This window comes from Halyomorpha halys, unplaced genomic scaffold (assembly GCF_000696795.3).
Source record: "Halyomorpha halys isolate HHAL.00 unplaced genomic scaffold, Hhal_1.1 Scaffold316.1, whole genome shotgun sequence".
Taxonomy (NCBI): domain Eukaryota; kingdom Metazoa; phylum Arthropoda; class Insecta; order Hemiptera; family Pentatomidae; genus Halyomorpha; species Halyomorpha halys.
Window position 1 is genome coordinate 578,110 of NW_027107962.1, and position 25,751 is coordinate 603,860.

At 34.0% G+C, this 25,751-nt stretch overlaps 1 protein-coding gene across 7 annotated transcripts in view; it reads right to left on the reverse strand.

Moving 5' to 3' along the window:
- LOC106681190 (homeotic protein spalt-major) overlaps positions 1-25,751 on the reverse strand; it is a 177,566-nt gene that overhangs the window by 3,645 nt on the left and 148,170 nt on the right. For 3 of the 7 annotated variants that reach the window (XM_014421384.2, XM_067046314.1, XM_014421385.2), the window contains 4 exons: positions 4,819-7,494; positions 4,016-4,149; positions 2,866-3,214; positions 1,546-1,691 (listed from right to left, as the gene is read on the reverse strand). In XM_014421384.2, coding sequence (XP_014276870.1) covers positions 1,546-1,691; positions 2,866-3,214; positions 4,016-4,149; positions 4,819-7,494 — 3,305 coding nt within the window. The remainder of the gene's footprint in view (positions 1-1,545; positions 1,692-2,865; positions 3,215-4,015; positions 4,150-4,818; positions 7,495-25,751) is intronic. The other 4 variants (XM_014421390.2, XM_014421387.2, XM_014421388.2 and 1 more) reach the window with 4 other exon arrangements.

Below are 25,751 nucleotides of genomic sequence, written 5' to 3' on the forward strand. Positions count from 1 at the left end.
AAGTAAATAAAACTAGCCCAGTGTCTTTTATAAATGGACCATACTATATATTAATAACCTCTAATATCTCAATATAATGTTGAGATATGGTATTTTTTATGAAAGGAATATGGTCCATGGGTGCGGTCAAAAAAACTCAAATAGTAGAATTATACTATTTGAGTTTTTTTGACCGCACCCGGACCATATTCCTTTCATCTTTACACACGGTCAATCAATAATCTTCCATTACTATTTTTTTGTTCTTTTTTGACCGCACCCGGACCATATTCCTTTCATCTTTACACACGGTCAATCAATAATCTTCCAGTATTTAACAATAAATAGTTTTCTTTTACTATTTTGATACCTTTATTGACTGCCACCCGGACTATCTTCCTACAAATGAAAAATGCACAAATTTTATACTCCCTGCATTAAAAGTTTGCTCAATGAAGTCCATTGAAAATGATTAAAATAGCCATTTTCAAATTTACTAAAACAATTAATTTGTTTTAAAAATTAATTAAAAACCTCTGTTTACAAATATAGTTTAATAATATTGCTCATTAAGTTCCTAATAGTATATAACAAAATTTGTTTTACTGAATTTGATTAAAATTTTTCTGATCTTTCAAAGAAAAATATTATCTGATTAAACAATTATCTTTATCCTGCAGTAAGTTGTATTTAAATGACCAGTTTATTCTTGGTAGTGTGATCAATATATACAAAATGAAGATTTTTGGAGAAAATGTTGATTGGCTACCTGACTATCTCTATCTTAAGCTTTGCATTTCCATCTTTTAATATTAAAAATTTTTAAGATAAGAATATTTAATAATTAAATAATGTTTTATTTACTTATGAGGAATGGTTATGGAAAAAATGAGGAAACCCATTTCTTTTTTTCTCAAAAATGTGTAGCAATTGTTTCTGATAGATTTTTGGATAGTAGATGTGATGATAAAGCCAAAATAGGAGAAAAATAAGCTTAAACAGCTCACAATTTCTGTTGAATTATCTGTGTGAAGCATATAGGCAATTTTAAGATAAACTATGTTCTGAGGAATTAGAAAAAAGTGAGATTCCTCATTTTTTCCCTATAATCTTAAAATATTTCAAATACATATTCCTTAGTTATTCATTGGTTTATTGCCTGAACTAATTATACACATAGGAATTATGCAAGTTTTTTTGTTTTATACTATTCAATTCATATTATGTGATACACTAATTAATGGCAACTACTGTATAGTGTTTCAAGTATAGTGATTCTTTATTCATATTATATATTTATCAAAATTCAAATACAATTTAATCCAATTTTATTATGAAGCTCAAAAAACTATTTAAATTGATAGTTTCTTCATTTTAATTTAAAAAGATATATCCTAAGAACTAAGTTATTTTTAGTCATTTTTCTGGAAGTTTTTGTATCAATAAATTTGTCAACAGTTCAACAGAAGGCCAAACTGTTTGCTCACTGGTTTTAATAGTCACTGGTCTTGCCACAGTAAATGAATCTAAGACAATGTTAGTGATTTTGAATAAGACTTTACTCACCTTGAGGTTTCCTTTGGTGGTGAAGGCTTTGTGACAGATAGAACATCGGAATGGCTTGTCCCCAGTGTGGGTCCTCATGTGGATCTGGAGAGCAGACGATGAGGAGAAGTTCTTATTGCAAACATGGCACAAGTGCTTGGGCAAGCCTGCAAACCACACCCGCGTGCTGTTAGCTCAGCATTCACACCACTCAATAATTTTAATACTTTAGTATTCCTTTGATTTATCTTTACAAATTGAGATAACTCACAACCAACTGTCTTGATAGTGTTAAAATTAATCAATTGAGTTATAAATATAATTTTGTTTTTCTAAAGATTAAAGCTATCATCAGACTATTAGATATCCAAAATCAGAAGTATTATGTTATTAAAACAAGGTAATATGGGCCCTAGTTTTTTAATGTATTGTGATTTAATGAATTAATTGAGAGTGATGGGGTGTTAATGAGGGCTTGTTTCATTGGTGATATTTTTTTAGTTGTTAAAATGAGGGAAGTGTTAGTTTTGGTTATAAGAACCAAAACATATAGTGTATACTCTTTGTTATTGGCAAGGTTTTTTGAGCAACACAAAATGAATTGAAAATGTTTTTATATCAGTTTATTTATCAATTAAGTAATTTTGTGTTGATCAATGAAGATTTAGTTAGTAAGCAAAGCAAATAAGCAATTAAAGCTGTTATATATATATATAAAAAGTTAATATCATGTAAGTATAATTAATATTGGAATGCAGTTATTTTTTATTTGAACAAAAATAGAGGTCAAAACAAAATAATAATGCTTATTAAATCAAAAAGCAGACAGAGTATACAATGGAAAGTGACAAGACTAGACAGATAAATCCCTTAATGAAGGAGCGGGCCTCTAAAGTCTTTTGAAATTATTAAAAAATATTTAATCAATGCTTTTCAGATTAACAGCCAGCGGATGTGGTACTTACACTTTCAAAGTTTTCTGTCTTTATTAAATTTTAAAGGAATTATCTTATATAACTTACTAAGTTTACTAATTTTTTAGTGTTGTTCTTATTGACTGTGTTAGATTTTATATTTCTCCAATATCACCATTGTTTTATCAATTCTTGTTTTTCTTAGAATTTTTAGATTTAATTTGCTAAACTTTGAAATGTATTTTGGTTGCAAAATATATTTTATGAATAACAAATTGTATAAAATAATAATATGAGAACTATAATTTATAATTACATAGAGAATAGTTTATTATTCAATTTCCTATTGTATGATCTGTTCTGACATATGAAAGCAACAATTCCATGTAAGTGTTCTATGAATATCAAGTTTAGTGCTTAAACTTACTTGGCTGTCGTTTAGGTAGAGGCATTGCTGGGGTGTCTCCCTGTGGTGGAGATCTCTTTACACCAAGTTCTATTTTCTGTTGAGGACTTGGCGGACGTGCTGGTTCCACTTCGGCCTGTTGGACAGGCTGTGGTGGTTGACTTGGCTGAGGTGGTGTTTGTTGTTGATTCTGTAGCGGTTGCGGTTGTTGTAGAATAGGCTGTTGTTGTGGCTGCTGTACACTTGGGTTCAAGTTTCCTTCTGGGTTGAGAACCGTTGCACTGGGTGTTCCTCCTCCTTGTTTCTGTTCAAACAGGTGTGGAGGCATGTCTCGTATTTTATGGGTGAGCATATGCTGTTTCATGTTCCCCTAAAATCCATTACTTATATTAATTGAATAATTAACAGAAAATGAATGTATTTTTTTTTAATTATAAAATTTTAAATAAATCTGTAACTCTTGTTTTAATTAAACAAATTTACTTTAAAAAAAAAAAGTATAAATTTTTGAGGAAGCCAATGGCAACAACTAATGAGCAAACCCACAAAATAGAAACTGTTTTACAATATTATATTTGAATTTGTATTTGTTTATCCTGCCTCTCACACATTTTTTATTCATTTTGGATACAGTAGTTTAAATAAATAACTGGATGCTGAAAAGTCGTGTTTTAGTAAGTTTCACATATTCTATTAAATATTAAAAAAATAAACATAAAACATAAAATAATGTAATGACTTTTGTATTTTGTATATATGTATCAAGTTCTTAAAATAAACATTTTAACTTGTAAAGCAATTTTTTTTTACTAACATACCTCAATACAATTAGATAAATAAATTAATATTTTCTTTGTATCAAATCAATTATTTTTTTGTTTTTGAGTTGTTTTTTTTGGATTGTAGATTAAAAATAAAAAAGTGAATGTGGGTAAGATTGTTAAAAATAGAAAATTATTGTGAGTGGCAGGCTATTCAGTGATTGGAACAGGTTCAGGCTCTGCTAATTTGGGATGAGGAATGTTTTCTAGCTAGGATGTCTATAATCTCTCTCCTCTTCACCAAGCTCTTGTTCTACTGAGTAGTGCATTTTAAAAATTTTATTTTGAAATATATACAAATTAACTATCCAAAAAATAATTTAATTTGGTAGTGATTATGTGGAAGTTACCTTTGTTGAAAATCCCCTGTCACAAATGGTGCATTTGAATGGCCTTTCCTTAGTATGACTCCTATAGTGAATTTCGAGCGCTGAATTGCAGGCGAATGTTTTGAAGCAGAGGTTGCAAGTTGTATTCCCTCGAACTAAAAATAAAATATTACTTAAACTTATAATATTTTTATTTGTTAATTATATTTAATGTCAAACATAAATAGTATATGAAAACTCAATTATTAACTAATTAAAAAGTAATACTGTACAGAATATTGTAAAATTGTACTTCTATATTTATAATCTGAAAAAAAATAAATAATAGTTTTAACTTCTTCATTTAAATTATAGAAAACAAACAAATTTTTAGTTTTATAGATAGAAACGCCTATGAAAAGTTTTATTTCTGAATGAATAAGATATGTGCTCATTTATAGTTAAATGTGAAGTCAGACATGTCAGGCCTTTTTTATTTTCTGAGTGGAATCAAAAATAGATGGGAACTCTGTCATCCATAACCTGAGAGAATGGAAATGTGCCTTAGGGGAGAAGATAGTTTAGACTAAGATATTTAGAATCTATTTTTAATTATAGAAGGGACTGAAAGTTCGAGATGCAGGACTGCAAGTGACTGCGTAAAAATACAATAGACACCAGCTTTAAATACCAACAAATGAATATTTGGCTGCCTATCTATTTTTAGAAGTCAGTTAATCGGGGTTTGGCAGTCGCACAATTATTCCAGTATTCTTTTTTTCATTAACAGATTGTTTTCGCTGTACCTAAATGGATTCTTAAACATTTATATTTAAAAATATTACCTGGGGGTCCTACTGCCAGACCTAAGGGGTTGAAAGCTGTTGTCGTAAGTACTGAGGAAGTCAGCGAAGACAAAGCAGACGTGATGAGTGGGGCTCCACTGGCGGGTGGGAAGAACGCTGGAAACATGGCTGATGAGGACCTCGGCGTCAGATCCAGGGCCCCCAATGAAGATGACTCGGAGGCTGCAGGAGACTCTCGTGTCAGTTGCAACGTCGCTGGTGAAGGCCCGCTTTCAGAACCGCTTCTAGGGCTCTGGCCGGGTGATTTCATGTCTCCATTCACTGTAATAGGGTTATAATCTTTGTTACTTGACATGTCGTCACTATCATTAACAAATTTTGAGGGGATATAGTGGGAGGCAATGGTTGTTATGGTTCGAACTTGATTCTCAAGAGCGGTAATGGATGTGGAGAATGCGGCGTCGGATATTGGACTGAGGGAACTAGCCCTGACCTCCTCAGCGTAGTCATTCTTCTCTTCTTTTGGACTCGGGGAGGGCTGGGATATAGGAGGGAAATGTATTGGGAAATTAGGGTGGGGTACGAATTCTTTGATTTCGGCCGCTTGGATCTGTTCGGGCGTGAGGTCTGTTGGCTCGCCGGTGTGCAGCCTTATATGCTGCTGTAGGACGAGCCCATTCGTAAACTTCTTGTGGCACACAGGACATTGATGTAACATCCTCATCGGTGGTTTTATCCTGTGTACACCCATATGTGTTTTTAGGTTACCCTTCGTAGTGAATGCCCTACCACAGATCTTGCAGCGAAATGGCCGTTCCCCAGTGTGTGTCCTGTAGTGCATTTGTAAGGCGCTCTTGCAGGACAATACCCTATGGCAGATCACACACTGGTTCGGGTCTGTTAGTTTGTTTTCGATGTTGTCAACTAATTGTTGTAACTTGTGCGTTTCCGACGTCTTGGTGATCTCGATGAGGCTCTCCCAAGAATTGTCGGTGCTGCCGGGTCTGGGAAGGAGACTGGAATATATGGCAGGGTCTTTTATAGGATCAGGCTCATTAGGAAGGAACCCCCTCGGAGTCAATCTATGTACACTACCTGAAGAAGTACTACTAGGAGGTGAGGCTATGTTAGGAAAGTTAACAGACTGTTGAAATCTGTGATCTGGGGTTAAAGATAAGTGACCTAAGTCAGACGTACTTTTATTAGAGAGGTTCTCTGGTTGGTCCTGGAAACTGTCCTCGTTCTTCTCCATTCCTGGGCTGTCTCTGTCTCCTGGGATGTCTTCTCCGGTGTACTTGCTATCTAGGCTGCAGTCATCGTAGCCTGGAGGCGATGGGTACCTCTCCAGTTCCCCCTCCGCCTCCACCTCCCGCTTAGGGCTGAGTCTATCCTCCCGAGGCTCCTCGTCAGTCGGCTCCTTTTTATATTCCTGTTCTGGGGATGTTTGGTCCGGGGCCTTACTACTAAGGTTTTCCGGTACCTCTTGTTCGATTCGAGGGCCGAATACAGAGACTGGGAGGATAGGCTTATTGACAGGTTCGTGTGTTCTCTGAGGGGGGAGGACGAGGTCATGGGGCGGACGATATAGGGGTGTGAACTGGGGAGGAAAGGGTGGCGGCCCCGGTGGAAGGCTTTGGTGAGCACCCATTTGCGCCAGTAAAGGGGGATGATATTTGTCCAGATGCTCAGGAACCGGATTGGGGTTCATTTTTATGTGAGGAAATTTCGCTGAATGTCTTTGGAAATGGACTTTTAGGTTTCCCTTAGTCGTGAACCTGCTGCCACACACATTGCATTTAAAAGGACGCTCGCCAGTGTGAGATCTTATGTGAATTTGAAGAGCAGAATCACTCCCGAAAACTTTTCCACAATAACGGCATCTGTGTTTGAAGAATGGTTCGTTTCTTCCACCTGTTCTTGAATCATAGGGAGATACTCCTCCTTTGCTACCGTTTTTCCTGAATGCTAGTTCGTCTGCCAAATTATTAGCCAGCAAACCTTGACTAGCATTGTCTAAAACTTCTTGCGCACGTCTTTGGAGCATCTCTAGAGTATTGGGCTCACTTGGGGAAGGCGGAGGGTCGAGGTTGGTGATGATGGAGGAGGCGAACGATGACGAAATGGAGCAGGGCGGGAGGGAGACAGGCGGGGATGGCTGGGGCGGCACTGTGACTGCTGGTGGTGGAGTTGGTGTTGGTGCAGGCGGCGATTCCGGTTTGACTGTGACTGGTGTTGGACTTCGACTTCTTTTCACCATTGGAGGTGGGGTACTATCTTTCGGCCTAGTGATTTGCAATTGTTGTTGCAGTTGCTGTATCAGGTTTAACTGCATCATCTGTTGGTGTTGAAGTGTGTATAGGGTGGATTGGAGCACCGCTAGTTCTTGTAGAGCTGCTGGATTATCGGCATTGTTCGCCATAGCTGTAGCAGCGAATTGGGCTACCGCTACTTTAGTATTCTGCAAAGCCTCAAGTGTGACGTGCCCTGGGCTACCAAACGGGAACACAATTTGCTCTTCTTCTTCCAAGCTATTATTGTTTTCAGCATCTTGTCGCCTTGCTTCGTCGGTCTTTCCACCATCTTCGCCTAACAAGCACAGCTTACTGTGCTCTGCTAGCTCTGGATATCCTCTGAACTCAGCACCGCACTGTGGGCAAGCTGGTCCGACTGCTTCACCAGATGGTGTTTCTTCATCAGAACCAGAGCAGCTCTCACCTGTAAAATAATTATAACGTTTTATTTTTAAGGATAAACAAATAATTAAACATATAAATTAATTGTTTTAAACTAGAATTTCCAAACAAATAACTAAACATAAACATTAGCTATTTTAAATAAGGAAATGAAATTTAATTCTAATGATTTTGTCGATATCAATAAAGTATAAGTTAGTTATTATTACTTATTTTGTTTAATTGTCTCATGTCATGTACTCTTACAACGGCAGGAAATGTGGACAATAAAACCATTCTGCTGGTTCACACCCTATTCTAACCAGCATAAGAAAGTAAAATTTTGTAACTTGAGTCAAATATCACTGGCCGGAATCGAACCGGTATCTATTGGTTTGGTTGGATCAGAGAGATGCCGCAACAAACTTGACCATCATTTTCTTCCTTAATTACAGCTTTAGTCTATAATTGTGTATAGTATATATGGTCGTTTACAGTTTTTTCACAATTTTCTTAGGTTAAAGGAATAGAAGCATCGAGTAAATTCATGTGAATGAATAATATTTTTCTATTCATTTTTAATAAGAAATCATTTAGCTGTGATAAGTTATGTATCGACTTTGGATTTCACCATTCAAAAATCTAATATGATTACCGAGTGTGTTGAGTCAATATTACCATCCGATTATAGGATGTTATACGTCATTTCTAATGTTAACGACAGTAATAAAAAGGTTGACGGGCATTGATCAGAACAACGAGGAGCGCCTCGTGATATAAAGTAACTCCGATAAATATATATCAGACTATTGACTTCCGTGGAGCTAAAATGGAGGCGGTGTTAAGGAAGAAATATGATTGGTTGGGGGAAGGCGCAAGCCCGCTTCTCAGATGATCTAATATCCTTGAGTTATGACAGATGGGCGGGGCTTCCTCACCCCTCCTATCCTTGCTCCACTCTTCTCTTTCTCTCCTTCATATATCTATCCCTCTTATTTCCTATAGATTCTTTGATGTTTCTATTGCTCTTTTATTATAGCGGTCCGGTTAATACGCAATTCCATTTTATTAATCATTAAATGTGTACTAGAAACTATGCTATTTTAAATTAGGTACTGAAAACTTTTGTTTGATTTCGTCTGGGTTATAATTATCAATATCACTGTTGTAATTATTCATTTCAATTTAGTAAATTATTAGTAAATTATGTTCATGTTTGAGCGTAACTTTAAGATGCAGAGAGTGTTACTGTAAAGTTGGTTTGTAGAATAGCATAAAGGAATTAACTTCCATAGTTTTTAGAAAATATTTAAGAATAATTATAATGAAAACAAATCTGTATTCAGCTAAATGTATGTATAAATTTATACATATGTCAACTAAAACTGAGTGTTAGATTTAACAGTGCAATACTGGAGATAAAAGCGGAACATAATGTCGTAACCGCACGAGAAGTAAGAAATTTAGTATTTTAATAATAAATAACGATTTAATTATATTTAGAGGTTGACTAAGGATCTCAATCTCAATATTATTTTTACTATCCGTTATTATTTCCTCGTTGATTACATTTCCGTGACCCAAACAGTCGGCAAACAAATTATTTTCTAATTCTTTTTCCAAGATTTATTAGGTACATTTGTCTTATCCGGTATTTCTGAGCCTGAATCTTTCAAATCATCTTGCAGTGGATAGAGTAAAAAAAAGTCCGTAATTGTGTTGAATTATAAGGTTAACCATTAAAAAAAAATGTTCCCACACCTTTTGAGAAGATTGGCGGTGTACTTTATTTGCAAATGGTTCTCGAGTTTTACGAGGGCGGGACTGGCTTCTTAGGAAAATGAAAGGGAATCGAGACTTCCTCTCGGTCAGATTAAACTTCCAGCGATTCTTCCAAATTCGTTGGAACCTCTTTGGACATTTATGTGGTCGTTGCTCGGCGACGAGAGGCCTTTTACGGCTTCATCAGGAGTGTCGGCCCGTTTGAAGCCTTTCAAATCGTAAGTGATTTCGTTTTTTATTCATAGTTTTCTGCTTCACTTAATGAAATTCTTTTTCATCTTATCTTTTATATTTCGGTATTTGAAATATAATCACGTTTCGGAATTCGTTTAATGGATTGATATTGATTAATATTTATTTAACACAAGTGACGAAATGAATGCATTGATATAACCTACATCATATTTTATTATTTTGATTGAGATATAGAACAAACTACAAGCAAACAGCCGATATTTCTAAAATGTACCTTGATAAATTTAACTGTATTCTTAAGTATTCTTCATCTACAGCTGCAAGTTCTTTGAGATTTTAATCCTATAAAAAATCTGCCATCCGTCAGGTAGTTGATTTAACTAATTTAGTAACTCTATTTTTTTCCAACTGAATGTTCAACGAAGCGATGAAGGTATTACAAGAAGAATGGTGGGCGGATAAGGTTTTTCCTAGACCCGCGATCCCGCCGAAGGCCTGTGGGAGGTCCCTCAAGACAATAGTTTCCCACAGTGGAAAAGGCCGATTTTCCGGACTCGGTCATGCACGGCCTGTGCCCGCCAATCCGGGAGCCTCTTCCCGATTTATATGAAATCATGCATAAAAATAAATGGCCACCATCGTTGTCAGGGGTCGTTACCGCCTCTTCTTTGTCTTTGGTTCATACCGTAGAGCACCTGTCGCTTCACAGTCTCTAGCCTTACCAAGGCCTTTGGAAAACTAAGCTACGCCCGCCATATTGTTTTTAAGCTTCCTTAACTTGTGATAAATAGGTGGCGTGATAGCTTCATTTTAAAGGAAATCAATAGCTTTCTATGATAATTTCAAGTCAATCTCCATATTGAAGAATAGTTGAACTGAGTTAAAAAAAGTTCCGATTTTTCTAAACTTAATGTTAATTGTTTACCGAAGTAGGTAAATAAAATTTAAGTGTGTTTAATTTGGATCGCTTAACATGTGGCAGGACATTTTTTGTGTGTACATTTCTTGTCTTCAGCATTTGATTTTTTGATGTGGAACTTCTTATAGGCGCTGTAGAGTAAATTAGCCCGAATTTAATGAAAAATGGTACTTTAGTTCTTCTTCAGTAAATTAAAGGGTATAAAAAATGTAAGTCACCAGGCTATTCACAACTTACAGCAATTTCGGAACAAAGTAAAATTAATTAAGTTAGTTAGTAGTTACTTGAATACGGCAGTTTAAACCTAAATGGTAGATAAAAAACATGAAAAATATTTAAAGTAAAGTTTCCCACAATTTTCCCGAATGTTACCTTCGGTTCAAGAACTTATTAAAAATAAGAAAGTAAGGGGACTCTAACATATTAAGCTCATAGTGTCTAGTTGCACCTACCCCCATTGGCTTATACAGTCAGGTAGGTACAAGGAATTGGAGAGGGAGGTCTCTGACTACAGTTTTGAGCATTTTAAAAAATACTTTGTAAAAATGTATTAATAGTAATTATTATTTCTTGCCACCGTTGGCAAAACAAGAAATATTAATTTAAATACAGCCATACCTCATGACTATACCAAGCAAAGAAATATTTTTGTTTCGTATAAACTTCATATTTTAAAATTAGCAAATGTTATGTTAAGTAACCACCCATACTTCGAATCTCAGTGAAACTCCAACAACCCCAGAACCTGGCATGAACAAGGCAACTAATAGTCTTGTTATCCCTTTATCAGACCAATATTAATGAGCGATAATTACCCAGCCCAGGGGGATTCTAACAAACTCGGCCCACCTGACCCTCCTTGTAATAGAAGCCTCATTAGGGTTCACTGTTCCAATTTAATTAACGTTCAATTAGTAAGTAGATTATTTTCGATATAGTCCTATAAACGATGAACCCTCACCGATCGCGATGGCATGAAAGCATGTGATGGACGCAAAGTTGTCGATGCAGATAATGAGCTTTAAATGAGGATAACGAGGAACATAAAAAATGTCAGCCTACAAGAAAATGTACAAGGAAAACATGATGTTTAATTAAAACTGAATGCGGCTAGTCGTGGCTTGGCTTATCTTGACAAGAAGTCTACAATCGATTCCTTATCATCCATCTAAAATTGAACTCGACTAGCATTATTATAACTAACATGTTTAATGTTGATTCTAAGTAATTTTAATACATCACCGAGTAGTATCTTATCCCTATTTTACCTAAAATGTTACAGCACCTTCATTCGCTCAAGTACAACTACTGTCATTAGTGCTCTTCTGAAAAAAAAGTAGACCTTTTATTTATATGTTGAATTAAATGATTTTTTGTTCAATTTTTTTTTCTTCAGAACAAATTATTTTTGTTATTAATATATTTTAAAATAATGATTTTAATAACATAATTTTATAACTAATTTCATTAACAAACTCGTTCTGCTTGTTCTAGTTCATTTATTTATTGGAGATCTCCATATAGTCTAATTTTCAAACAATTTATTTTCAGATTAATGGCATTCGCCAATGTCCTACTTAGAAAACACTCCTTCAACATCAAATTGACCATAAGGTCTCGTGTCCGTTTTCTCTCTAAATTCTTTAACAAGACTGGCTGGAAGGACATTTCGAATTCCAGATTTCTATATAAATCCTACGTTACACGGTCGCACGACTGTCCTATTAGAAAGGAAGCCAGCCTATGGTAAAATGTATCATGGCAAAAACTTCTCGATTCTGCCATATGTCAGACTCTAAATCTGGCCTTCTCTAAACCCAGCTACAGATCTTCTCCCCCTTTAGCGATAAATTTAAAATCCCATTTGCTCTTCATCCCTTAACACAAATGTCAGTCTATCGGATGTTAAATAGGAACAGACATCTGTGCCAACCTTTCAGACAAATCCCTTATCTCGTTCCAACTATTTAAAACGGTTGTATTTCGTGTGTTATAAATGAGAGCTCGTTGGCTTTTTAAGACGATTATATAATTATGTTTTTGGGACAATGGTACAATCTGAAAAAAAAATAAAAATCACATCTCTATTTTTAAACCTTTAGCTAAGTATATATAGAATGTCTTGCCCTAATCCATGCTGCAGCGTTTCTCATATTTACAGTTAACTACAATTATTTGGAAAATCAATCAATCCAAGTAATTAACTGTAAAATATAAGTATATAATAAGAATTATTTCCCAACGCAGATTATTATAAATAATCTGCATAGTAGATTTAATTTAAATTAGTGTATGTATATTCATTTAAACCTAAATATATTACATTAAATGATTTTATTTGTTTCAGGAATCGAGTTTTTCATTAACTCACGAGTTGTACAAGAGCCGGGGAGAAAAAAAATACAGTTATTTCATCCCAATTTTTGATTACTTTTATGAAAACTATGTATAATTGCCTAAAATCATCAGTCTGCCAAGTATGATGAGGGGGAATAAAAAATGACGACTGTTTTAAAACGCAAAAAAATATTTTTCATTCGGAGCTTTATGTCTTTAAAACCACCAACAACACTAGAAAACGTAGGAGAACATTATAAAGTAGAGTATATTTGCTAAAATATGAGTTAATAGAGCTATTTACGTACAATAGTTCCCAAGTTATAGCTTTTGAAAAAGCTATTTCATAAAAAATGTACTGAAAAATCAGTAGTTAGTGAATGTCTGACAGCGCAAGTTTACTCTACTTTAAATGTCCTCTTAGGTTTTATGGTGTTGTTTGTAGTTTTTATGTTATAGAGCACCGAATGAAAAATCAATTTTTTTAACGTTTTGAAACAGCCGCCATTTCTTATTCCCTCTACCTATAGTTGACAGACTCATCAATTTTGATTAGTAATCATACATATTTTTCATTAAAGTAATAAAAAATTGTGATGAAAAAACTGTCTTTTTTCTCCTCTTGGACTAGAGGATTTGTTTTTCACCGTTCGCTGTCGATTAAAACAGTGTTTTTTTTTCTAACGTTCATAATTATTGAAATTCAGTGTCATCTGTTTTTAAAACTGGATCTTCACCTTAAGCCTCAACATGCTACAGCAATATTATAAAAGTAAGATTTTTTTTTTATTTTGTGTGAATGACCATGTCAAACTTTTCCACTTTTTTAAATTTTAATCGTATTTCCTCTTAATTTATCCAATAGTTCCCTTAGTTAAGTAAGAAATTATTTGATTCCTAGTTATTTTGATTATCCTTTTCTAAATTTGAAAATATCTTGTTAGTCGATCAAGAAATCATTGCAAATGGTTAAAATGTGATTAAATTTATTGATTTTGCTATTGAATTATGTAAAAATGTCATGTCAGATAATTTGCCTACAAAGCTAAACTTAACTATAAAATTGAAATCTATTTTTATTTTAATAATCTAGTATTTCGAAAATGTTATTTATAAGTCTGGTGTTGGGTTTCACCTGGAACAGGTAACTCCGGGAAGAGGATCATTCACCAAAAGGATAATAGCAAAAAATATTTAATGGTAGTACAATAAAGAGACGAATTCGTTATAAATAGCCTAATTAGTCGAATTTAAACGCAGCAGTGATACGTACGTAAATGTATTCATGTGCCAATAGGTTCGGCATACGAAGCAGGCGGGACAAAAAACGGCTAATTAAGGAAGAGAGATTGGAAGAGTCGATCATATCGGAGTGTCGTGCTAACAGCGGGCAATATATCTCTGCTAGCCTTGCTAGAACAGGCCTTCTAGATCGTAGGATCCTCTGCCACCATCAGCATTCCCTTCTACGTCCATGTCTGGCAAGGGTACATTCCCACGTATATCATTGATCCAGGTGGTCATTTCGAATTTATTTATTTTATTTTCGAAATCAGCATTTTCGTAGCATGACGAAAAATATATTAATATTGAAGTGTCCTGAATAGTCCTGTAGTGGTTTAGTGGTTTTAATTTTTTAGCAGACATAGTTTTAATAAAGTACAATATTGTTTATCAATGGAAATAAATTACTTATAATTCCTGTAACATTTATCAACTTTCCAAGAAATAAATTTAGTTACTATTTAAGGCTAGTAAGAAGAATTTTAAAAGCTTTTCTCCCACCTTCGTCTACTTTTTAAATTCAAATTTTAGGAATACACAATGAATGATTTAATGAATTTTTGTTGTGAATGTGAGCTTCCCATTATACGAGGGATTTATTTTTTTAAGAAATAAAAATAATAAAAGTTGGTAGCTGTCATTGCCGAATGCAAGAGATCTGATCCAATGTTGTGTCTGTAGCGTAACCCGCACTTGCAAATGTGCGGTCATATACAGAGGCCGGTCTTGGAGGAATTGATGAATTGACAGGACAATGGTGACCCAGAGGAAGACGAAGAAAAAAACATTCGCGCACATATGTGCGCACATAGGGAGAAAAAACGCAAGTGAAGAAGCCGGCTCTGAGTAGGCCGAAAGGATTAATGCTGGGGGAGACAAGAGGACGATAACTCTCGAGCTGGAGTCCATAAATAGGGGCCAATTAGGGCTTTGTTTTAGACCATCGATGTCTGCCTCCAGATAACAGACTCCTCTTTCCTTTCTCGTCTCTTCGTCAACCCCGTCTCATTTCTTCTTTCTTCCATCTGGCCCTCTTTTATAACGGGGCATATCCATTTTTTAGCCGGTCATAGGTAATGTTTTCATTGTTGGGCTTTTAGCGATATCCCCGGGGACTGCATGGGGTAGGGAGTGCTTGTTAGCACAGTATTCTGCCCGTAATTCTCTGCCCGTTGTCTTACAAACGTCGAATAACAAATTCCTACTACAGACCCTATTAGGATCCACAATTCTCCTATTAGTAGTAAGACACTATATCTTCAATTTTTAGCGTCACTTGGGTCCTATTATATGCAGATATCAAAACTGATGATTTAATTTGGATTTCTTTCTTCTAAATTCTTTTTTTTTATTAGATTTACAGTTTAGAAAAAAAAATATGAGGAACTAGTAGTAATAAATAGTAGGTATCTTTAAAGTTTTTAAAGTATTACAGTGAGCAGCCAAAAACTGCTCCTTGTTAACTCGTCAGTTCGTAACAGTTCTGTGTTTATATGGACAATACGGAATATGATGTTGGATAATATGAACAATATGGAATGTTCTGAACAATATAGAATATGAATCAATGAACAGTTTACATACCGCTATAACCCGCATGTAGGAGACATCTTCAGTCTAAATTTAGTGGCAAGGGGGAACCCACAGCCAGGTGTGTTGTCGCGTGCCCGGCAATAAGTTACGCCGAGAGTTCCCGTTTCTGGGAAGATCCCGTAGGGGCACAAAAACAGCAGAAGATCCCGGAAGCGGTGAAGATATATGGGCTGGCATTCGCAGTCATCTCCATTAGAGTAGGCTACCGGTTATGGTAGAACTGTTTGTGTTAACTATGCGCTAAATTGTTGCTAATTATACACAGCCCTGCTGTCTTCCTCGAGTGTTTGCTGAGTTAGATATGTAATGAGAACCAATAAGGGTGTATTGTTCAGTAGATTTTTCGTTTATAATCTGATAGTAATGAACATAACTATAAATAAGAATAAAAGCTTCGAGTCCACATTTTTTTCGTGCCCTCCTGAAAAGATTTTAATTGGTATTTAGTACGTACATATAGGAGGTATACTATATGTATAGCTACGTATGAAGGATACCTTGGATTCGAATCCACAAAAACCACTAGATCATTTATGCAGTGTTTAAGTACGGAAAATAGTTTGGGAATGGACAAATAAAGGGCCTATAAAACATGAATGATTAGGTGAGAAGCCAAGGAATACAATTGATTTGCAATGGTACTAATAGTTTGTAATAAGAGTTCTCTTGCTAAATACCTGTAATTGAACCAAAAATATGTAATTATATAAAATTAACTAATAAATATTAATGATTTTCCAATTTTGTCGATACTAAAATATAAATTTTGTTTAGGCTCAGGTCGATATTATTAAAACTCTTATTTGTAAAAAATCACTTCTACACATTGGCTTTTCACCTACTCCAATGTCATCACGAAATACATTTTTAACCCTGAAGTCATTATTTTTATGTATAATTATAACTATTTGAGAATATTTAAAACAATTTCTTAATTGCTTTTCTCGACTGCAACCCGGACCACCTCCTTTTTAATTTTGAGTAAAACCTTTGGAATTGTATCTGCTAAATTTATTGTGATATTTTTAATATGTAATTTGAACTTGGAAATAAAATAAATTATAATAGGAGTTTGATAATATTTTAGTGTACCTAATCCTATATACAGTTAGCCTAAAATAATAAAGATTAAATTAACTGTGTAATGTAATTGAAATTACATTATTAAATTTAATTCCAATAATCCTGTCATGAATATTGATACTATTCCACCATGTATATAATCAAGAGGATCATACTCGTCATACGTTTTTCCACCTCTAGTTAATTAGTAATCCCTTTTATTTTTACGATGCCCCGAGAGCTAATGACTCATCCTCCCTCCCTAGTGCCAGTAAAAGCAACCTAACGCTGTTAGCTAGAGCTGCTAATAAAACGCTGAAGGTAAGCGGCGAGGTGTCGGGGGAGGTGCCTATCATAAACATCCCTTATTGGAAGGGGTTTCGTTTTAATATCCCGCTCGCCTACCCTACAATAACACAGATTTAGGGTTCTGGCCCTAAAATCCTCTACTCTGTCCTTACTCCCCCACCCACAAAGGTAAATATCGAACAATACTCTTCCCTTACTTTATTAATACTTGGATCTTTATTTATTTCTGGATCCAGTTCTACTTTACGGCTCAAAGGGAACTTCCCGAGTGCTGGAGATAAATTTTATATATGGGAAATCCATTTCTACATTCCCTCTTTACCGGTGTCAAGGTTGTCTTCTGTTCGCTATTGAATTGTATTTATACGTATTTATTATTATTATTATTATTTTATTGCAAGTAACGATTTAAAATGAAATATTTTACTCTATGTAAAAATAAATTATTTTTGTAGCTTAGAGCAAGAACAAACAATGTCAAATTCCAGATCCTAAGATAAATTAATTGGTAAAATAATGGATATATCATATGTTGTGTTATAAAAAACAAACAACTGGTACTCACTTCTGAGAACGTTATTTCTGTAAAAGTTTAATCTCCGACAGACAAATTTACTGCATAAAAACTAGGAATCTTTAGAAATGGAAATTGACTGTGTTAGTCACAGATTTAACGTTTTAAAAGAAGAAACAATTACAAGCTGTGTTGCTGAACCAACCCTACTACATCTGTATTCCATGAATACTCAGTTACTCTATAATAAATGGAACACTCCTTAGTTCATTTAACTTTAAAAAATTATGTTAGGAGGTTTGTACAAATGAGCTTGTGTTTTCATAATTCTAAAATGACAGTATTTGTTTACATACATCAATGTGCTGAACTCCATCAAATCCCAAATCTACTAAATCGGACATAATAAAATGTTCCCATTGATGTTTCATGCAATGGGCATGTGAAGTTACATGCCCATTGCACTTGTTATAACATTAATTTTGTATACTGGATTCTAGTTACGCGGTTTTTCGTATAGTTGTCACAATTCTTCGGTCGCCAAAATATTTCAATTTTAATGGGTATATCTATATTTCCAAACTGAATATATTAACATAACGTAAATGTTAGAAGAAAATTGTTGAAAAGAATATATTTGATTGTTCTCAAGTTTTGCAAATGAAATATTAGCCTTCTAGATCGGTGCTTTGAAGAGGAGTCCTTCAGAACATAGATTATGCATACATGTTACGAAGCCAATCAGGACAGAAGAAGACAAGTTCACCCAAATACTGATCAAAGATTCTTCTTACATCCAGGAACGTCATCTTGAGAGCAGTTGAAAGGGTTTCACCCCTCCACATTAATTTGAAAACCCAAAAAAAGTTGGGAAATCTTCTATTTGAGTTACTCTAGTTACTCTAGAAGTGGTTTTCAGAACAAGCCTTTAGTTTCTCCCAAAAAATTATAACAACGCTCATGCTCGCAATAATCTAATTAAGGTTAACATGGTATAACACGCCCGACTCCAAAAGTAATTCAGCTGTTGAAGATAAGAATCGTTCGACCACCAATCCTCTTGTCCATTGGCACCATCAACATGCACTACGATCGGTTTCCTCCACTAATAATCTACCATTGGGAATATGAGGACGAAGTAGATTAAGCCGACGTAGCGGAAGCCCAAAACCATCTCCAACTAATGGACTACCTGACCGCAGGAAGAGGACAGTCCAATAATCCTAGATCCGGGAGGGGAGCCAATCACGAAGCTCTGTTAGTGGGTTCATTACCGGTTCGATTAAGGTGGTCACTGTCAATCGTATTGCTGTATCAAGGGCGTCTCCAATCCGATTGTCAATAGGGGAGTTAACTATGGTCTCAGTTGCTTAATGCTCGTATTACCTATTGGTTAGTTGGCTTGTCTTGCTTTATCCTCTGTTTCACTTGTAATTTTATCAATCATTACGAGTAACTAATAAATACATTTACAGAAAAAATAATTGTTTTAGTCTTCACTGAGGCATGCTAAAAAACTTAAAAACACTAGTAGAACTAGAGTTAAGATTGTACTAACTTTAGGTAATGCATTTAAACCAGATTCAAATTTTTAAAACAATAATGACTTTATGTAAGGTGGATTAGTGTATTCCGTTGGCAACTGTTTTGGATTTGCTAATACATCCCGCTTTGAATCCTCCAAAATTTTAATATAATTAAATTTTAATCATTCTGTTTATAATCACTCTTGAACAGTGTGTGTATTTGTTCAACCTCCATCGGCTATATCATTTAATGATCGAATAGAGGCGAAATATTCCAACCGTAAATTCAAAGAGAGACCCCCAATGAAAATTCAGAATTGTACAAACAAGGCGGTAGGAAATGACATGTATACAATTATACAAGAGAAATAACAGCGTATATGATAGCTTGTTTGGTGGGGAAAACTAAAAGCATGCGAATTTACATATAAATTGATATCACTGATTAAACCATAACTAAAACCGACCGAGTAGTTTGTGAATTGCAGTGTGTCAATGTCTCGAGATGGAGTTTGAAAAGTTGTATGAAGTTAAAAAAAAGAGCAAATAATTCCTTTAAAGGTTCGTTTCTCGGAAAGAAAGTAAGGAATATTCCTGAACAAGAGGAACCATAAGCGGATTTTCTATTTGTAACAATGCCTGACCTTTCAGCCTCCCTGGGAGTTGAGGTTTTGTCAAAGGAAGCCCTTTAAAATATATCTCATACCTAACGACCATATATTTCCGAAAAGGGTTTTTGAGTCCATCCCCACCTCACACCTTGCTCTTTTAGAGACATGTTTCCCGGCCTTTGTGACTGGCTGTATACCATTTATCTCTTTGATACCTGTGGCCTATGGTTGCTCTTGCCGTCATGGAGGGTGTTCTGCAGGTACTGCCCTAGTTCATGAAAGTGAGTTTATAAAAACCTAGAGTAAATAACTTATTTTTCTACCAACGCATAATCATCATCATACCTATCAAGTGTCTTTTTGAAAAACAAAATTTTGAGGTTAATGGAGGGCAGTTTAAAATATTAAATTTCGCCTTCCTTTTAATGATTTCTAGACATATAAGACATATGTCATATAGACACAAAATATTTAGCTTTAATTTTGCATAGCTTAGAATTGAACCCAGGATTAAATCAATTATGAAATGATGTCTAAAACAGTAATAATTAATCACAATCTTATTAAAATGATATTTGGAAGAAGTTTGTATATTTTATAAAATACTTAGTTTTTAAACAATTGTATTGCGATATAAAATTCATACTAGGAATTCATCTATGATGTCAAAATTGAGCTTGAAATGGGCTAAAAAATATTTATTTTAATTAACAGTACTTGATCAGATTTCATGGTTCATTCAAGTATTTTCTAACATCAAAATTAGTGTTATTTCGCCTACTTCCGTTATATTAAGTCGTATATTTAGAGTTAAAAAAAAATTATAAATGGAATCTAAAATTTTTTTTTAGTAATTACAATTTTATCATTAGCAGGAAGTACAGTTGGGCAAAACCTAAATCGGTATGAAATAAGCGATTAGCTAGAGAATCTTGGAATCAGCACTGGAACATGGGCCTAACCCGCCACCGGCGACATATTAGTGTCAGTTGTACGAACCGCCACATATAAATTTTCCAATAGCTGACACAAATGGGATGAGAGGGACGTAAATTATGCAGAGCAACCACTCTCGTTGAGATTGGAGATATTATAGAAATCGGGAGGTCGCTTCGGGGTTGAGGCCTGTTGCTCAACGTCAATACAATGAAGGGATAATTTCTAGCCGCTCCTAGTTCCTAGCTTATTTATGTCACTTATTGGCCGTTTTAGTGGGTTATCTTTGGCCCCAACATTTAAGAAAAAACGATATTCCTTGATAAAGTATTGCCGGATATAAGAAAGTCTTGAGAGCATGGGTTTGGAAGTAATGTAAGTAATGTAATAAATAAATATATAAAGGAATACGTGTAACACCCCACTATCGCTATATGGATGAAATATTAATAATACTATTGATATGTGTAGTAAACAATAGTGAATTCAAATTGAAATTAGAGTGTTTTAAGTTGAAATAGTAATTTTAGTTATTTTTACAATGCTGAAAGTAGAAAATTATGAGTCTTTTTATTTATGACTACATCTAAAAATAGTGGTAAAAATAGTATAAGTCAGAAAATTGTTGAAAAATGTTGTGTTTTATACTCTGCAGAACATGTTGAAATCGATATGGTTCGTCCTCTGAATCATTTGCTTTTTAGTGTAGATTAAAGGAATTTATAAATCTAGTTTAAGTTAGAGAGTACATTAAGTGGTCTTAGTTGTGTAAATAAGAATTATGATGGATATTCTACACTAATTTTTGTATTAATGACTTTTGTATTTTGTTTTGGTTGTTTCTAAATTAAGATAGCTGTAAAATATTTAAATGTTTATATCTTATAATGAATTTCTAAGTGACAATGCTACTATAAATTGTTGAGCGAAAGTTCCACGAAAGTAATTAAAATATAGTTATCAAAACTAAGAAGGTGCTGCTGCGGAAAAGCGAAGGAAGCTGCCGAAGGAAAAATAACATATTGAACCAATTTGCCAGGCGAAGTAATTCATTTGGCGATATTATCATTGCGAAGATCCCTTTAAGGTATCGATACCTGTTATCAAAACTCAACTTATCTTACAATCCTTCAAGTTTGTAAATGGCTCATACTTGAATTAGGCACTATCTAAAAGTTCATATTGAATGATGCAGCCACATAATTTTTTATATCTCATTTAGTATCGAGTACTTAGATTATTTCCCTGATATATATATATTCTAAGTCCCTCTTTATTGTTAGACAGCATGACGTGTGGTCCCATCAGTGGAGAACTATCCAGTCACCTGTAGGGACAAACCAAGGCTGTAAATAAGGCAAGCCTGAAAGTCGCCCAAACTTTCTATAATTACTTTATGAGTCCCTGGCTTGAGTTATGTCCGATTCCTTCTCAGAAACACTGCTCTTCTACTTTTTCGTAACTGCTTTCCTTTTGTTTATCTCTCCTCACTTTTTTCCCCTTTTGTCCTTTCTGTTTGGGGGTGGTCGTCTTCATTTAGCCTTGCCATTTACCTGCTAGGAACCTAAATTTTTTCCGTCTCTGAGGTCATTTACTAAGTTAAAACACTATATTTGTGTGTGTATATGTATATATATATGTGTGTATGTATTCATACATAGAATTTGAAATTTAGTATTAAAAAAAAAAGTCAAAATACATACTTGTTGGATATTTGTATAAATAGAAAATTTTGTGTAAAAATTAAATTTGTATTTTTATGTAAACACATGTCCAACAAGCCTGAGAAACTAATCTGAGAAGATGTTGTTATTTTCACTTTAGTTAAATAATATTTCTTACTTTTTCATGTTTTAACTTTTAATATAGATAATGAAATTTATAATTCTTTTTTTTAAACTGAACTATAGATAATAATATGGATGTTGAGTGCTTACTTTAATTTTATTTTAAACTTTTTTTTTATTATAAAAACATTGGATAAATTGAACCAATTAATTAATCTGTTAACTATGAAAAATTATTTTATTAATATATCTATTAATAAATTTTTTTATCCCATGCAAATGTTAACAAATTTAGAATTGATACTGTTTTATCCAGGTTAGCAATGTGTGTCTAATATATTATTTATATGCAGTTTTCATTTATGTAGGACATTAAATCAGTATGACACACTTGCTTACTGTATATCATAATACATCCTCAGACATTACCTGACGTAAACTTGCACTTGTTTAAAATATAATTTTATTTTTATTCCTGGTTAAATTCTATTCCAAATGGTTAGTGTTGTATGAAAACAATTTTATTTTTGAAGTTTAATTTTTTTTTTCTAAGCCATTTCTGTCCTTTCACGTTTAAAGAATTAGTAATAATGTTTTTATAATTTTACTTGGTTTTTTTTCTATTTATTATTTTTCTGCTAATACAGTATGAATGAGTTCCTACATCACAATCATTATTACTTCATTGCCCCTAATTGACCATTTCTTAATAAAAAATATCATCTCTTGCTATCAAAAAAATAATAATAAAAAACAAAGCTTATTTGTTATAAAATGTAAATTGTTTTTATCAACTATAAAACATAAATATAATGTGATTTCGTCGGTTTTTTAATTTAATGGGAAGCAAAATCCTTTTAAATATTATATTGGAGCCGATAATAAATTGAAGGCCGAATCCGCTTTGAGAAAAGGCATGCTCTGCCAGAGTACATGCGATATTTTTCAAATTCGAATTAGTAAATAATGTAATGTTAGGGGAGTAAAATGTATTCTGTTAAATAAAACAGATCAGTCCGTGGCCATTCAATCGAACCGATTATAAATCTTTGTCCCTCTCTCGGTCCTATCTCCAATAGCCGGGCCTCTGAATATATTAATAATGTATGCAAGAATTTATCGGCGGTAAGGCGTATATTCCGGTTTCGTCTGTCTGTCTCAGAGATTTATATTTTATTTTATAAATTTATATATATTACTTCTTTTTTTCCTAACTTTATTTTGGCCTGCAATCGTACTTTACACGAAAAGGGATACATTTATTTATTGTGACCTTCTGGAGACTATCTCATTTTGATTTTAATTAGTTCCGTATGTCCCGTATCCACGCGAACGGGTAACACAAGCACAAGTGCGGTGAGTCACGAAAAGCGAGATACGTAGGGAGCGCAAGGGGGGTAAGATAGAGGGAGAGGGGAGTAGATTCAGAAATAAAACAAACATTCGACGATTCTCGCTGTGCCCTTCTCATTAACATATAACAATATGGCCGTCTTAGGTATAAATTATGGGCGTAATTATTGGAGTTTCTGTTGGTCGGCTGGTGCTGTAGGGTGTGGAGCCCCACAAAAAAAAAAAAAAAATGTGTCCAAAAAAGTTTTAAATGAGGAGCGAGTCTACGTTAGACCAACCTTTTCCTTTTTCTATAATATTATAGATGAACTACCATAGTTCTGTTGAATGTTATGTTAGGAAAACCTGTTACCACTTAATGAACAATAGATTACTAGATATATATTTTAAAACATTTAGGATAGTCTTGACATTTGTATAGTGAGATAATATACATACTGATGAACCACGTAAGTGGTGGCTTCAATACGCCCTAATGAAAGTAATACTCCCCAGAAAAAGTTTGACTCAGGATAGTACAATACCCATGCTCGGCTGCGCTGATAATTTAGTGTTGAGATGAAGAACCACAAAGCATTGTTATTTATTAATTATAGTAATATTCGTGTTCTTTCTCTGCAGTATAATTATTCAATTTGCTCTTTTGCAGAGTTTATAGGATTAAAGTAATTAAGTGGTACTAATGTTAAATAATACTTATGATGTATAAATTCATTTATTAACTAATAACTTCTTCAAGCATTAATCTACGGTCAACTATCTACACCTCAACATTAACTAATAAATATTTCTGTATTTTGTATTTATTATTTTTTTTTAATTACTTATTTAATAATCAAAATACTTTGGTATGTGAAAATTAAAGCATGAATATAAACATTAAAGGTAAAAATAAAAAGTCCTTAAAATTGCCCATAATTTTGCACTACTAGCAGTCAGAGAGAAGCGTGCCAAAGGATTTCACAATTTGAAAGAACCCTTTAAATTTCCCACTGAAGGAACTAGTCATCTGAGAGCAGGATGATTACTGCTTCGGGGCTAAATTCTTCGTGACCGCCTCTTTAATGTTACTTCATTTTTAAAAAGGTTTAAATCCCAGATATAAATGAATCAACTCGATTTATTCTTCGAATCAATTAAAGATTCCGAACGTTTGATAGATCCCCAAGAGAGAGGTGTAACAACAATAAAAGCACTTCTCAGCCCAACATTTAACCGGATCAATTTAGTCACATACTTTAATTTTCTATCTCGTCTATTTTTTAAACTGTGAAAGACCTATCCTGGTCAGGTTTTGTCTGGAGTCTGTATTCTTATAAAGTTGTCTGAAATTATTACTGATTAATTTATGCCCGGAACCGAAATTTTACCTAAATGTTTGATGTAGGTTAACACACTTCCTCAATCGTCAAACTTGAAAAATTTCTTCAATTACAAAATACCCACAGCGCTATCTGGGAACAATTGGAGAGATTGCCCACATTATATTATATTAATTTTTTGTTTGTGCAAAGATTTAAAAAGGGTGGAAGTTATATCTATCTGTAAGTAGGATTACAAGTATGTAAGGTTGTCCAAATTTTTAGAAGGAACCAAATTATTTTAGGTTAACATCTAAAAGTAAGGCTCCTTAAATCTTCCCTAATTCATAGAAATGCAAAATCATTATAAATGCAAATATATAAGTTTATTTTATTAGTTTAATATATTTCTTAATTTTTTTGTATTTGTATGATAAAGTAAAATATATCACCAAAAGTTGCATTATACTACACAGAAATTAGAACCTAACCGTCCTCAGATTTAAACTAGATTTTCCGCTTTCCCTTATCAATGTCTTTCGTTGCATTTCTGTCAACACTGGAACATTCTCATTAAATCAAAAAATCCTTTTTGTTTCCAACCGCTGTGGGCGCTCAACATGGTTACCTTGTGTTTGTCATACATAACGGACAATAAATCAGTCCTAAATACATGTAGGCGGGATACATTTCCCTCGGCGAAACGGCCTGGGTATCCGAGATACAAGTTTTTAACGGCGGTGGAATGCAATGAAGTTTATTTTCGGAAGGACGCCTTTAAATCTTCGGTT